The sequence below is a fragment of the Corvus hawaiiensis genome, chromosome 10, assembly GCF_020740725.1.
Source record: "Corvus hawaiiensis isolate bCorHaw1 chromosome 10, bCorHaw1.pri.cur, whole genome shotgun sequence".
NCBI classification, from domain to species: domain Eukaryota; kingdom Metazoa; phylum Chordata; class Aves; order Passeriformes; family Corvidae; genus Corvus; species Corvus hawaiiensis.
Genome location: NC_063222.1, coordinates 18,562,981 through 18,577,003, shown reverse-complemented (window position 1 = coordinate 18,577,003; position 14,023 = coordinate 18,562,981). Strand labels below are relative to the sequence as shown.

At 57.4% G+C, this 14,023-nt stretch overlaps 1 protein-coding gene across 1 annotated transcript; it reads left to right on the top strand.

Moving 5' to 3' along the window:
- The first annotated feature begins 10,639 nt into the window (after positions 1-10,639).
- Positions 10,640-13,371, top strand: SLC51A (solute carrier family 51 subunit alpha). The gene is made up of 9 exons (XM_048315132.1): positions 10,640-10,803; positions 11,009-11,103; positions 11,490-11,644; positions 11,761-11,834; positions 11,910-12,068; positions 12,201-12,312; positions 12,414-12,560; positions 12,760-12,865; positions 12,987-13,371. Exons 1-9 carry the CDS (start codon positions 10,769-10,771, stop codon positions 13,121-13,123), a joined length of 1,020 nt encoding a protein of 339 aa, XP_048171089.1. The 5' UTR covers positions 10,640-10,768; the 3' UTR covers positions 13,124-13,371.
- The last annotated feature ends 652 nt before the right edge of the window (positions 13,372-14,023 follow it).

The following is a 14,023-nucleotide window of genomic DNA, read 5'->3' as shown; positions in this document are numbered from 1 at the left end:
GCACTGGAGTGCAGTCAGCTATTACAGGTCCCAAGAAGCTGTGAAATCTAGGCTTTTTTTGTGTCAGAATCATGCTGCAACCCCTCTACTACCCTAACCTTCCAGGTTAGGGCTGGCAGGCATGGCTCCCAGGAGAGCCTGCTCTCTCTGCTCCAGTCTCACCAAGCCAAGAGTGCAATAGCCAAGAATTTCACAACACCATGAGTACCCCCATCCTCCAGAAGACCACGTGTTTTGGCCTTTGCTGTTGCATTTCTTAATTGCCCTGACAAAAAGTGGGTGAACTAGTTGGGTATGACCGTTTCAGGAAAAGCCATCATGCTGCCTTGGAAGATGTCATTCCATCCTGCTCTCTCCCAGCAATCCAGGCACACACAGCCATGCTTGGGAGCAGTTGCCCCTTGGCCACAGTCCTGACACGTGCTGCCATGCAGGCTGAGGAAGGATTGTGGCCAGAACTGGCATCTGGGAGAGGATCTGCTGGCTCTTGTCCTGTAGCAAAGAGGCTGTGGAGGAGGTGAGGGAAAAGGCAATTGAGAGAATGGAAATACAGCGGTGACACTGACACCTGGCCACAGCTTTGTTGTCCCTTCAAAATAACACCCATCTTTGCATCCTTCCTGGGGAAGCACCTGGGGCTGGCCTGGCTCTCCACATTTTCCACAACTGGCCTGGTGCTCCCACCAGTTAGCTGGAGAGGAGACAGAGTACCAAGCATCTGGAGGAGAGATATGGGGCTGAGGACAGTGTGGGCTCTTGTTCCTATAAAGATGCAGACCTGGGGTATCCCATGGGCCCCCCACTCAAAATCCTCTGGGATTTTTTTTGCCTTCCTGCAATGAGGAGGCTCATCTCCCCATCTCTCCCATCACCCAAGGAGGGATGCGGATGTGGTGATGCTCATTACTGCTGGTCTGCTTGCCAGGGGCTGGCATGGAGGCCCAGCAGAGAGGCTCATGCTTAGACACTGCCCAGCAGGACTAAAACAGTCTGGCTTTTTTAATGGGGTTTCCTTGCTTGCAAAGACTGGGTTTCACTGCGATTTTAACCCTGAAGTCCTGGGGACCCCTCTGTGCTACTTGCATGACCTTACCCTACCTACAGGGAGGGGGGTGGACTGTTACCCTGCTTTATGCCTGCCCAGAGGGCACGGAGAGATGAGGTGATGATCAAAGAGCAAGACTTTAGTGTTGCTTCCCGCCTGGCAGTTACATCTTTTGGCAAGGTGCTGGCCCTCCCCAGATGCAGCTGAGGGGCAGAGCAGCAGCGCCAGGACATTCCTCGGCGTGCATGGCACTGATACCGCTCCTGCCAACAGCCCGAGTGCCCCGGCAGCCCTGGGGCAGCACCCGCGGCCGGTGCAGATCTGTGGGGCTGTTGTTGACGTGGAGCCTTCACCCCTGCGGGGTCGGCCCGGCAGAGTTCCCGCTATCTTGGCAGCTGCACCTCGGACGGTGCCGTTTGTCCCTGCTCTGATAGCGGCTCTGCCGCCTGAGCCCGGCTGCTTTTATCTGGGGGTCAGGGCGGCTGCGGCTACGGCAGGGGGGCTGCGGGGCTGGGGCCCTCCAGCAAGTGTACAAACAAGCTCAGGATGTGAACACAATAGCCAAGGACCGGCCTTTGAAAAGCAGGGGGACGCAGCGTGGCCCTGGGGCACATCAAAGGCCCGTCTCTGTCTGCACTGCCGAAAAAGCCCGTGTTTGATGGCTACCCACGGACCGGCCCCGGCACAACGGGCCAAGGGTTTGAGTGGGGGAAAGTGGAAAGGGAAAAGAGAGCAGCAGGGAGAGAACACAGGAGCTGGGACACGGTCATGTGGGTCTCTTCCTCGAAAATGTGGGCTTCCCATTAATTCCCTTGGTCCACTTTATTCTGGCTCTTCCTGATCTGTATCTGGAGTGCAGTACACTGCCTCTCTTTCTCCTTCTTCAGTGCACCTCCAGGCAGGCATTCCAGGTCACTTTTGCAAAGTGCTTCGTGTGCAATTTTACAAGCACTTCTCTTGAATCAGCATTTGCCACAGCTGAGGGCTGTTGGGGTTTTTTCCCTCCAGACTTGGTGGTTTGAATCCTAGAAAGCCAGGCATACATCCACAATTTGTGGTGTTTTTTCTCAAGAAGCGAATGTGTTGAGAAGGAAAGTTACTGTTACTTAACAGCCTTGGAAACAGCTCCGTGCAGTGCCTGGACAGAGCCAGAAAGGACATGAAGATATGGTGGGAGAGATCTGCTTGGTATGCTGGACATGTACCTGCCCAGCAGGGTCCTGCAGTACCTGCTGTACCTCTCTAGCAGGATCTGGTCCTGCAAGTGTCCCTGGCTGCTCAGTCCTGTGCTCCCAAGAGGGCTCGGAAAGCCCGGGAAAGTTTTGCCTCTGATTTGCTCTGCACTGTGTGCACACACTGCTGCTTATGGATTAAAGACAGCCTGAGCCTGCTCCGTGGGAACCACCCTCTGTGATAAGGGCATATGTTGATTTAGAGATTAGAACTGTCCACTGCTTTGTTTTTTTACAATGTGCATTTATTGGCATAAGAGCAGTGCAAAGGGCAAAGGAAAAGCACAGCATAAAAAAAGCCAGCACCCTGTGCAACACTGCAGGCTCTGCAGGGGGGAAAAAGGTGTCCCTAAGAGCTGAAGCCTGCAGGTGCTGGCCCCAGGCATGTGGGAGCAGCAGGCAAAGCCGGTGCCTCCTCAGTGAATTTGTGATTGAAGGGGTCTCATGGCCCTTCTCTTGATGCCATTGTCAGGGTAATTAAATGCTCCCAGGCAGGTGCCAGAGCCTTTTGCAAACTGAGAGTTGGCTTTGTCTTCTTGGTCTGCTGGAAATGCCTTGTTCTAGGGTGGATTAATCTCTCATAGCAGTATCTGAAAGAAAAGAGGGGGGCTTTAATTGGGGTGGGATTAGCACAACAGGGCTGAAGAGGGAGAGCAGGAGCTTTCTCACTACCTGCTAATTGCCTCTTCTCTGCACTGGTGGCAGCTGTGACACCTGCCCCCGGCTGCTGTATGCCAGCGTTGTGCCATGGGGACTCAGGGGATGCCATGTGCCTTGTAGGTTTATTTATGGAGCAGAGGGGGAGATGTGGTGCTCAAATCAGGGGAGCTTAATCCCTCTCTGGCAGCCAGGGATGGGATGCTTTCATCACTCAGGTGTTTGACATGGCTCTGGGGGGCTCATGCCTTTCTCTTGGGCTGAGCTGAAACCTATGGGCTGCAGTTTGCAGCCAGTCCCCACTGCCAGGTACAGGCAGGCAACAGACCTGGTCGATATAAATGTGAGTCTGGATTGTTTTCCCTAGAACAGGAGAAGCAGGTCAGTGCCTCAAAGGCAAATCCCCTGGGAGGTGTGTGCTTGGAGAAGGCCTATGGCTCTCCCAGCTCTTGGAACGAGATAAGCAGCCCGTGCCTCAGCCAAATTGCTGACCTTCCCCTGCTTGCTGGTCTGCCCTGCAACAGCCTCCTGTCCCTGGTAGCCACTGTCCCCCCCATGTCCTCTTCAAGGGCAAAGGTCCATGGTGGGCTATGAGGAGGAAAAACTTTGCCTGTCCTCCTCTGTCTTAGCAAGCATCCTTTGGGATGCACACATGGCAGGGCTGGGCCCTTGCCTGGTGGGAAAAGCTAGTTTTACTCTAGGGGTAAAAAAATGAGTTTTTATTTTTGTCTTGATGTGGCCTGAGAGTCAAAGTCTTTCCTGCAGCTAGAAAAACTCTGTGGTCAAACCAATGGAAAAAACTTCCCCTGCTCTCTTCCCCACTCCTCCAATGAACAGTGGACTGTATTTGGTTTTACCTCCTGACTTTTAGTCATCTGCGGTCTGTAAAGGAATGGTCAGCAGGGTCTGTTTCCAGTACCAGCCTCTCCTTTAGCTCTGCTTGGCTCAGTGTGTCCATGAGAACTGCCCTGGGGGCTGCTGAGCCCTCTGTGCCAGTGCAGGTGCCCATTGTGGCTCCCTCCTCAGCCACATGCCATTGTGGGGTTTGCCTGGTGTGATTATCCCTCTCTGGAGAAAACACCTTTCTTTGCCTGTGCACGTCCCCGTGGCTTTTATGGCAGATATGAATTTGGAGGTTCTATTTATTACTTGGGGATGCAAAAAGGGCAAAGGGGCCCAGGGTGATGTGCACATCTCCTAGTGCTGCCCCAGCCCTCTCTTCTCTTCCTCATCATTGGAGACTGGGGCTGAAAGGCCTTGTCCCTTTGTTTTATGCCACAGCAGGGACTTGGGGAAGAAGTGACATCTGGGAGAGAGGCTTGTCCAGGGCTGAGTGTTGTTTGGCTGTCACCAAGATCTGGTGATGCTGGGCCTCCACCAGCCTCTGCCTCGGCTCCCTGGCTGTGCTCACAGGTGTGAATGCCAGCCAGGTGGACAAACCCACATGTCCCACATCTGTACATCACAAGGTTGGGCACACACATGTGTACATGCACGTGTACACCCCTACCCACACATGCACCCAACACGAGTGTGCCCACACCTCTCCAGGCATGTTCATCCCCTCCCATCCCTCTGCCTCCTTGCCTGCCAAAGCAGGTGGGAGCAGGCAGCATGTGGGAGTGCTTGCCCAGCACCCTGGTGTGGACCTGGCACTGGTAGAGGTGACAGGAAGGGAAGGTATTTTTCTTGGTTCCCATTGAGCTGCACTTGGGATGCTTTCCCATCTGCGATGGGAGGCAGAATCACTCAGGGACAGATGAGGAAGTCCCACAGAGGGCTGAAGGCTTTCCCCCAGCAGGTGGGCTGCTCCCTATGACTGACCCAAGCGGTTGTGGGTGACCCCATGGGGTGGCCGAGGCTGCTGGGTGGGTGTCACAGAGCTGGGAAGGCTCAGGGCCATCAGGGGAGCAGCACCTCCCTTCCACAAACACACTGTGTCTCTACTGGCTCTCTGGGAAAATATTTGTCCATCTGAGGCATGACTTTTTAAAGCCTCAGCATTTTCACCTGCGAGCTTCTTGCAAGACAGACGAGTATGAAAATAAAGCTCCTGACCAAAGCAAACGCTCACAGCCCACTCAGAGGGTGTGTTAACCTCGTCATTTACCAAAAGCAAACATCAGCAGTGACGTGACTATTTTAGGTAGCTGTGGCAGAAAAAGGCCCCTCTGTTTTTCAAACAAGGTGCCTTTTCAGTCAGAAGTTGGGGGCGGCTCTAAGAAACCAGTGGCATGTCACCGAGACACCCACTGGAAATGCAGATGTTACCTTAATGGCAGGAAAATACTTCTTTGCATCCAAAGCCTTGGAGTAGGCAGGAAGCGGCTCCCAAGAGTTTTGACTGTGGTATTTCCGCAGGATCCCCCCAGTCGGGTTGGGACCGCCAGCCGTTTGTTCGTCCCCTTTGAAGGACACAAAGCCCTCACCATGCTGAGCCCCACAGCTTGGTCACTTCCCTTCTGGCCATCGGACATGGAGCTGCTGGGAGGAAAAGCAAACAGAAAGGGGGCCAGAAGAGTTGGACAGAAGATGGGGGTGTTATCAGGTACCCCATCTGTGAGGCTCTGTTCAAACGGGAGGAGAAGGCAGGGGCCATCAAAGCTGCTCTGATGGCCTCGATCCAGATCATAGAAAGGTTTAATCCAGCTTCTGTTGGGCTTCTTTCTGCTCATGGTGGGCTCCCCTTCCTCCCAGACCAGGGACAGGCTCCACCATCCTCCTCCTCTTCTCTGTCTGGGGGAGGACCTACAGAATGCTGGGCATTGCAAAGGGCAGCCCCCTGCCCTGGGGAGCCCCTTTGGTCACCTGTGGGGCCAGGGGCCCCTTGGGTGGGCCAGTACACCAGGAGCAGTGGTTTGGAAGCGTGATTGAGGCTACGGCATGGGCGATAAGCCAGCCTGTGGGGAAGAGCTGTTCCAGTCTGAGGGCACACCCATTCCAGCTCATCACAGTTTATATCCACTGTACAAGATTCTAGATAGTGTAGAAAGTCACACACATATTTATAGATGTGTAGGTATATGTTAATGTGTGGCTTTTCTATGAATATATGCACATGGTCAAATGATCTCAGCAGTTTTGGCAAGAGGCGTCTTGCTGACCTGAACTGCAGAGTTGGGCTGCTGAGGGCTCACAAGCCAGTTCCTTGTGGGGTGACCCCTTTAGGTGCTCTGGGACAGACACAGTGACATCCAGGTTGTGCCAGTGTCTCACTTCTCTTCGCAGCCTGGCAGCAGGGGAGCCTGGTCAGTGGCAGCCTCTATGGTGCACCCAGATGTGTATGGGGAAGAGACAGGAGTGTCCCTGAGGGTGTTGCCAGGGCTGTGCACAGGAGCTGGTCCCACAGCTGTGGCTGAGCAGTGTTTCTGAGAGCCAGAGCACGGCCCACACATCCTCTGCAGCACTTCTGCTTCCCGAGAACGTTAGACATCCGGGGCTGGCTTTTCGGTGAAACAGTGAGCTGTTCTGGTTAGCAGAAATCCCCAGCTCTGCCCTGTGCTCCCCTGTGTGCCGCTGCTCTCATCCCACCATCACTGCCCCACGGCCACCTCCCGGGTGGGTGTCCCATCACCCATGGCTGGGCAGGAGGCTCGGGGGCTGGGGTCTCTTATGGGAATGATCCTTATCCCCTCATGCTGGGAAAAGGCAATTTTCCCCACCCAGAAGGGGAAGCTGAGGCCAGAAGGACTCCAACTCCAAACCCCTCTAGGGCCAGCATTTTTCCTGGTGACCTTGAGGTAGAAACTGGAGGCAGCCAGCTGGCTCCCAGGGCAGTGTCCCCTCTCTTCTGAAATGCCAGCTTGGTCTATAAATAACACCTGGCATGGATCTCTCCCCAGGCACCAGAGCAATGAGAGACTGAGCCCTCTATGCCCTTATGCTGCAGGACTCATGCCCCATTTTACAGCTGGGGAAACTGAAGTGTGCTGGGGTCCTTGATTCTGCCTTGCAGCAAGCTCGTGATGCAGCCTTGTAGGTTTGCAGGGCACTTGGAAGTGTTTTCCAGTGGCAGAGGACTGGTCCCTACTGGAAAGGGGAAAATTTGTGGAGGGTTGTTGCTCTGCCAGGGGGTCCACACTTTCTCCCATGTCAGCTGTGCTGTCAGGGCAGCCAGGACACCTTCACCTGCCCAGAGAAGGGACCCAGAGGGGCCCAGTGTCTCACACCCCTGCCCTCATCACTCACTGCTCCCTCCTGGCCATATCTCCAGAACGGTGGCTCCCACCCCTCTAGCTGCCTCCCGGGGCAATCAGTGGGGAACACATGGGTCTTATCCATGGGCCAGACCTGGGCAGGGCTCCCTGCCATCCCTATCAGTGGGGTGGCTCCAGACCTGGGGCTGAGTGGAGCCAGCTCCATTCCTGCTGTGCTGGGGCCAGGGCTGGGGGCATTGTCACTGCCCCACGCTGACCATTGCAGGGGGATGCTCAGAGGTCTGGGACCCCTCCCCAGCCTGGTGGCCAGTGTTGCTGTGACAGTGACAGATTTACAGGGGTACAGCCAAGGCCACCGAGCTGGGCAGTTATGGACTGTGGGACACTGAAGGCAGATGGTGGCAGCAGGGCCTGTCCCTCTGTGTCCTGTGACAGCAGTGACCATGGATCACCAAAAGCTCAGGGTGCAGATCTTTGTTGTCCACTTGTCTGGCTAGATCACAGCCTGAGCTGGGCGTGGGATTCTCACTCCCCAGCATCCCAATCATCCACTGTGGCCCCAGGCTCTGGGTGGGAGAGGAGAGTATGAGAAGGAATGTGTTTTGGTCTCCTACCAGCTCCTACCAAGGATTTAAATGAGGAGTTTTCTTCCCTGCCGTGTCCTGGCCATGGGGAAGCTGGTGATGGTCAGCTGGGAGCTTGCTGTGCCCACTGAGGTCAGCCCCTCTAGCCATAACCACAGGGAATTAGAGACGGGTGGAAAACTGTCTAAAACCCATGCAAATATTTGCATTTTAAGGGCTTTTCCAAGTATTGGGGAACGCTGACATTGCAGCAGTGTGGGCGATGCCGGCATGCTGAGAGGGTCTGCTTGGCTTTTTTGGGGGGGCAGGATTTCCATGGTCAAAGAGTTTTGTTTAAAATAAAAAAAACCTAAATGAGCAAATGGGGAGAATTTCCACCACTGCTGCTGGTTTCTCTGCCAGCTCCTTGGGGCAAAACAGCCACCCTGATGCTGAGTGGGCCATGAGCCTTCAAGCCACCCCTGCCCTGGGCAAGTGGGTGTATGGCTCCCATCTCCGTGCTCCTTTTTCCTTCTCTGCTGAAGGGGTTTTTGGCAGGAAAGGGGGTCTCTGTGCCTGGGGCTGCTCTACCCTGGAGCATCCTGAAGGTCTGGGGCTGAGGTCAAAGTGGTAAGAGCTTGACCCATCTGTTGGCCCCCATGCCCATGCTGGGGGAATGCTCCCCTGGCAGCTTTTGGCTGTGGTAGCAGCCTGTGAGAAGGCTGACTGGGGGACAAAGGTGCCTGTGGACCCTGATGGCTTCAGGATCATACATCCCAGGCATAGACAGGGGCTGGAATAAAGGAGAAGTTGGAGGGACTCTGGGCTATCACATCCCACTGCATTCCCCCTCTCCACACCCATTTCCACCAGCTCCTGGGGCAGGTTGAAGCAAGCAAGTCACAGGCACGTCCTGTCCTGCTGTTGCAGGGAGGGCTCAGCAGCATGGGCTGCAGGGGTGAGAGCCCTCCATGTCCCCAGGGGACAGCTCTGGGGTGGTCCAGACCCGCAATACACTGTCCACAGCAGAACAGTGTGTGGGTGTGTCCTGGCCCCATGCGGGGTGGGATGGGGTGGTCTTGGGCACGGTGGTGGGGCTGGGGGCTCAGTGCAGGTAGGTCAGTGCTGTGGGTGTCACTGGTGCATCCAGCCCCAGTGGGGATGGAGAGGGGAGTGCGTGCAGCGGTGGAGCCCTCCTTGCACACGTGTGCATGTGTGGTGGGACGAACTCATGCAGAGCATCAATGTCTGGGGCTGCCCCCCTGCTCTGGGCTTGGGGTCCACTCATATCCTGCATCCCCCTCATGGGCTGGCAGGATGCTCCATGCTGTACCTTGCACCTGGGGGTGTGCTGTGCTTGGGGAACGCAGGGGACCAGGGCTCAATCAGGCTCAGGCACTACCTGAGTGGTGAGAAGGATCATCATGATGCTGCAGCAGTGAGTGAGGGACAAACTGACACAGGTGTGGTGGGCAAGGGGACCAGTTCGTGCCCCCGTGCAGCGGGCACCCATGGGTGGTGCTGGCCCTGGGGCCACGCCAGGCAGGGGAAGAGACTCCTGCACGTGTCTGGGCAGTGCAGCACATGTGGCTGCATGCTGGGGCTGGGCTCGGCTTCCCCGGGGCCAGGGATATGTGCAGATTGTCCCTGTGCTGATGGACCACAGAGGGATGAGCACCAGGTGGATGAACAGGACAGCAGGACTGCCATGACATAGCCTGCAGTGACTGTCACATAAAGGCCAGCACAGCAGATGTGACAGGAGCTGACGTGTTTCTTCAGCCGTATGCAATACTGGTGATACCCGTGTGGCACAGGGGTGCTGGGTGGGGGGCCCCCATTGGTCCCGTGCACTCCGTGGGGCCAAGAGCAGCCATGGTGAGGGCCCTGCTTGTGTAACGTGTGGGTGAGTGTGTATGAGTGTGAGTGCAGAGGGCTGGGTGTGCAGCATGCAGTGTGCCAGGTTAGGTTACAGCATATAGGGCAGGAAAGGGTAGTATGTACAGTGTGTAGGGACAGAGATACAGGGCTTGGTTAATGGGGCTGAGGGGAGGGGAGTGCCAGGTGTGCACAGCACCTTGGAAATGCACTGAGTCCTCATAGGATTCCCTCTTCCCCCATCCCATTCCCATGGCCACTGAAGCATCCACACCCATTCCCTTTCCCTGGCCCCTCCCCACCATCCCATTCCCATGATGACAGCAGCATCCTGCTCCTACAGCAAGGTGCAGAGCACCCATCTGGGGTCTTGGTGCCACTCTGGCTTCAGCAGGAGCCCCCCGCCAGAGGGGCAAAGGGCAGCGGTTCCAAGGAGACCCAGTACAAACCAGCACTCATTTTCCTTGACGGGTTGGGAGAACACCTGGAGCCGTGGACACTCCTGGGACCCATGTGGATTCTGGGATCCATCTAAGACAAAGATACGCTGTTCCTCATGCCTAAGTCCTCAACTCCCCACTCAGACTGTTCCCTCCAACCCTCTGGTCCCCTCCCCAGGCCAAGATGCTGCTGCTGTCTCGAGGCCAGGGCTCTGAGCGCTGGGCCAGCCCTGCCCTCTAGTGCCGTGGGAGGTGCTCCCTGCAGGGCTCAGCGCCGGGCTCCCTGGAGCTGAGCCACCCAAAGTCCTCCCAGGGCCCGCAGAGCGGAGCAGGGGCTGACAGGCTTCCCACCGGCCCGCAGCACCACCTCCCACCCCGGCACTGCTGCTGAGGAGACATGAGGACACGTCCCAGACCCTCCATGGCATCACCAGCCCACGTCCAGGCTGCCCGAGGGTGCAGCACTGTCACCCCAGCACCGGTGCCCTGCGCCCCTAGCCCTGGGACACGCAGGCGTGCCGGCACGGGTGACAATTGCCTTCCCGGCACCCCGGGTCGATAACCGGGTGGCCAAGGCCCTCGGTGGGCCGGGACGGCGTGGGGCCACGCCAATGGGTGCCCGCAGCGGCGGGAGAGGGAGGGAAGCTCTGGAGGCTCTGGTTAAACTGGAACGAGGCGCGGCATCGTCCCGCGGTCCCTGCCCTGGGGACTCTGACCCCGTGGGCCGGCGAGGGGAGCTGAGGCAGGCGGTGACGAGCAGCCCCACAGCCACGGAGCTAGCAAGGAGCTGAACAGCATGGATCCCACTTTGGAGCTGGCAGATGACCCTAGGTGAGTGCTGGAGACCCCCGTGCCGTTTTGCAGCAGGGCAAATCCAAATTTTTGGAGCAGAATTTTGGATTATGCATTCCCTCTGTAAAGGAAGGGAGACGTATGGCGGTGAGGCAAGCCAGCCAGGGGACTGCTCGGACCCTGCGGGGCTCGGTGTCCCCGTGGTCCCTGCGGCCCCGTGCAGCACTCCCGTTCTGCTCCCCAGGTTCTCCCGCCCTTTGGTGGAGATGCTGATCAGGAACTTCAGCGTGCCGGCAGCCTGCTTCTCCCTGCCGCCCACCTCCCGGCAGCTGCTGCACCGTAGGTGGGGGGACGCGGTGGGGAGGACCCTCCTGTTGTCGCTGGCGGGAGCAGGACAGGGATGAAGGTGGTAGGGGGGCTGTGTGAAGTGCAGGCAGGGAGCAGCCCCAGAAGTCAGAAGTGGGGCCGCTGCCAGGGTCTTGGCCTCCCATCCCATAGTCCTACCTGCAGGAACGGGGACAGCCCAGGGAAGGCCAGCACCGGGGCAGGTGACAAGGGACAGGGAGCAGCGGGGCAGAAGCCCCAGCTCTGGCATAGACATGTCCAGGGCGTGGCACAGAGCTCCCTAAACCTGTGGAGTGGTGGGTCGTGGGGCAGCTCCCTGCAGTAGTGGCCCCAGGGGGGACAGGACAGGATGAAGACAGCTTCTCAACCTTCCCTGGCAGAGCTGGACATGGCCCAACTCATCATCCTGGGCCTCTGCACCATTATGACACTGCTGTCGGTTGTGATCTATGTGGAAGAGGTTTTGTACCTCACCCGCAAGATCCGCTGCCCCATCAAGATGAAGACCCTCTGCTGGAGCAGCTCAGCCCCCACGGTGAGCTGGGCTGTGGGGGTGCTGGGGGGCATCACCCTGGGGGGCCAGGGCCACCCAAGGGATGCCAGCCCACACGAGTGGGGAGTGTCAGTGTGCCAAGCTCGTGTGTTCCCCAGGTTGTGTCGGTGGTCAGCTGCTTCGGCCTGTGGTTCCCACGCTCCATGATGGTGGTGGAGATGGCTACCACGGCGTGAGTATCACCCACCCTGGGACAGGGGCACCACAGAGCCCACAGGGCTTGACCTGCCTTCCTCCTCCTCCCCAGGTACTTCGCTGTCTGCTTCTACCTGCTGATGCTGGTCATGGTGGAGGGATTTGGCGGGAAGGAAGCGCTGCTCAGCACTCTGAAGGACGTGCCCATGGTGGTCAGCACTGGGCCCTGCTGCTGCTGCTGCCCCTGCCTGCCCCGAATCACCATGAACAGGTGAGGGAGAGCTGGGATAAACCTCTGCCCCTGGAGGGCTTTCACTCCCTGTTTCTGTTGGGCTGGAAGAGAAGTCCCTGGGCAAGGGACTTGGGAACCTCAGAGTGCTATTGGTCTCTCTTGCCATGCCAGGAAAAAGCTTAAATGGATGATGCTGGGGACTTTCCAGTATGCCTTCTTCAGGGCAGTCGCTGTCTTCCTGGGGCTGATCCTGGCTGCCGATGGGAATTACAACCCTGCTGACGTGAGTGCCAGACCACAGGGATGGGCAGGTTGATGACCCAGACAGGAAGCCTCCACCTGAGCTTTGTCAGCCCAGTAATGTTTTCTGTGCGTCCCCCTCAGATTTCAGAGGAGAGCGTGGCCCTCTGGATCAACACCTTGGTTGGCGTCTCCACCCTCTTTGGGCTGTGGGCCCTCGGCATCCTCTTCCGGCAGGCCCGGCTGCACCTGGCTGAGCAGAACATGCAGGCCAAGTTCACCTGCTTCCAGGTGAGCCCCCGTCCTGCCCAGCTCCCTCCTAGGTGAGGGGCTCCTGCAGCACAGATGGGATGAGGCGGCATGAGGGAAGATGCTGGGGCAGGAGCCACTGTTGGGCGAGAGCCCGGCCAGCTGCGGGACAGTGGGGAAGGTGAGGGGTGGGAGCTGGGCAGCAGCACAGCCCTCACCACTGGGGTGTTGGTGGTCGCAGATCCTGCTCCTCCTGACGGCGCTCCAGCCTGCCATCTTCAGCATCCTGGCCAACAACGGCAGCATCGCCTGCTCGCCACCCTTCTCCTCCAAGGCCAGGTCACAGCGTAAGTCAGGAGATGGGGGACAGCTCAGTGCTCCTGGCTGAGCCCCTCCATCACATAGCAGGGCATGAGGGGTGGGCATGGTGGATGAAGGCAGCTTCAAATGACCCTTCTGCTCTTCCAGAGATGAACGTACAGCTGCTGATCCCGCAGACCTTCATCCTGGCGGTGCTGACGCGGATGTACTACCGCAAGCAGGATGACAAGCCAGGCTACCAGCCTGTCAGCTTCGCACCCGCAGGCGCCGACGTCAAGGCGTGAGCAGGAGGGAGAAACTGGGGTGCCAAGGGGCAGAGTGAGGTGAGGGGCTGGTCTACCCTGCATAACCTTCTCCTACTCCCGTGGCCCTGGGGAGCTGCTGGCAGCAGAAGAGGCAGAAGGGGAAAGGGCATCTTGGGACAGAATGAAACAGTCTGAAACCTAAAAGCCGTAAACCAAGGGGGTCCATGGAGCTGCCTCCAGCCCTGAGGCTGTTGTCTAACACTGAGTAAAGATAAATTTTTACTTGAGTCTTGCATTGGTGACTGGGTTCATATTACCTCTGCCTAGGCTGGAAGGCAGATGACTCCACACAGGGGTAGGAGGATGGAGCCCAGACCAACACAGCCATAGCATGGGACTGTCATGGGATGACCAACACCCAGCTGTGACACTGAGCTCTGGGTGCTGCTGGCTGGGGTCCCACAGCCAAGGCAAGCCCACGGCAATGGTGATTTCTCCAAGGCATTGGGATGGGTCTGGCCTGTCCCCTGGGCACGTTCTCCATGGCACTGGCTGCTCCTGAGAGCACAGAGGGAGCATCCACATCTGCCAGTCAGGGGCCAGGCAAAGGAAGGAGCCTTGAAACACCTTCGTAACATTGGCAATTAGTTAATGCTGCCTTGACCAGCCTTGGTCCAGTACCAGTATCTGCTGTAGAAGTGGAGATAGACATCAGGAGCAATGACAACTTGGAGAAACCACTGGGTAATCTTTTGACCCCAAGTGTTCATTACTGACAGAGGCACAACTCAAACCATGGTTTCAAATGAGCAGATCACAGGTTAAAAAGTTGCAGCACTTTCCGATGCTCTTGCTTCTACCACCATCCCTGGCACCTCTCAGCTCTGTCCTGTTGCTGCTGTTCTCTACCATCAGAAAATCCTCTCCCAGGAGCACACA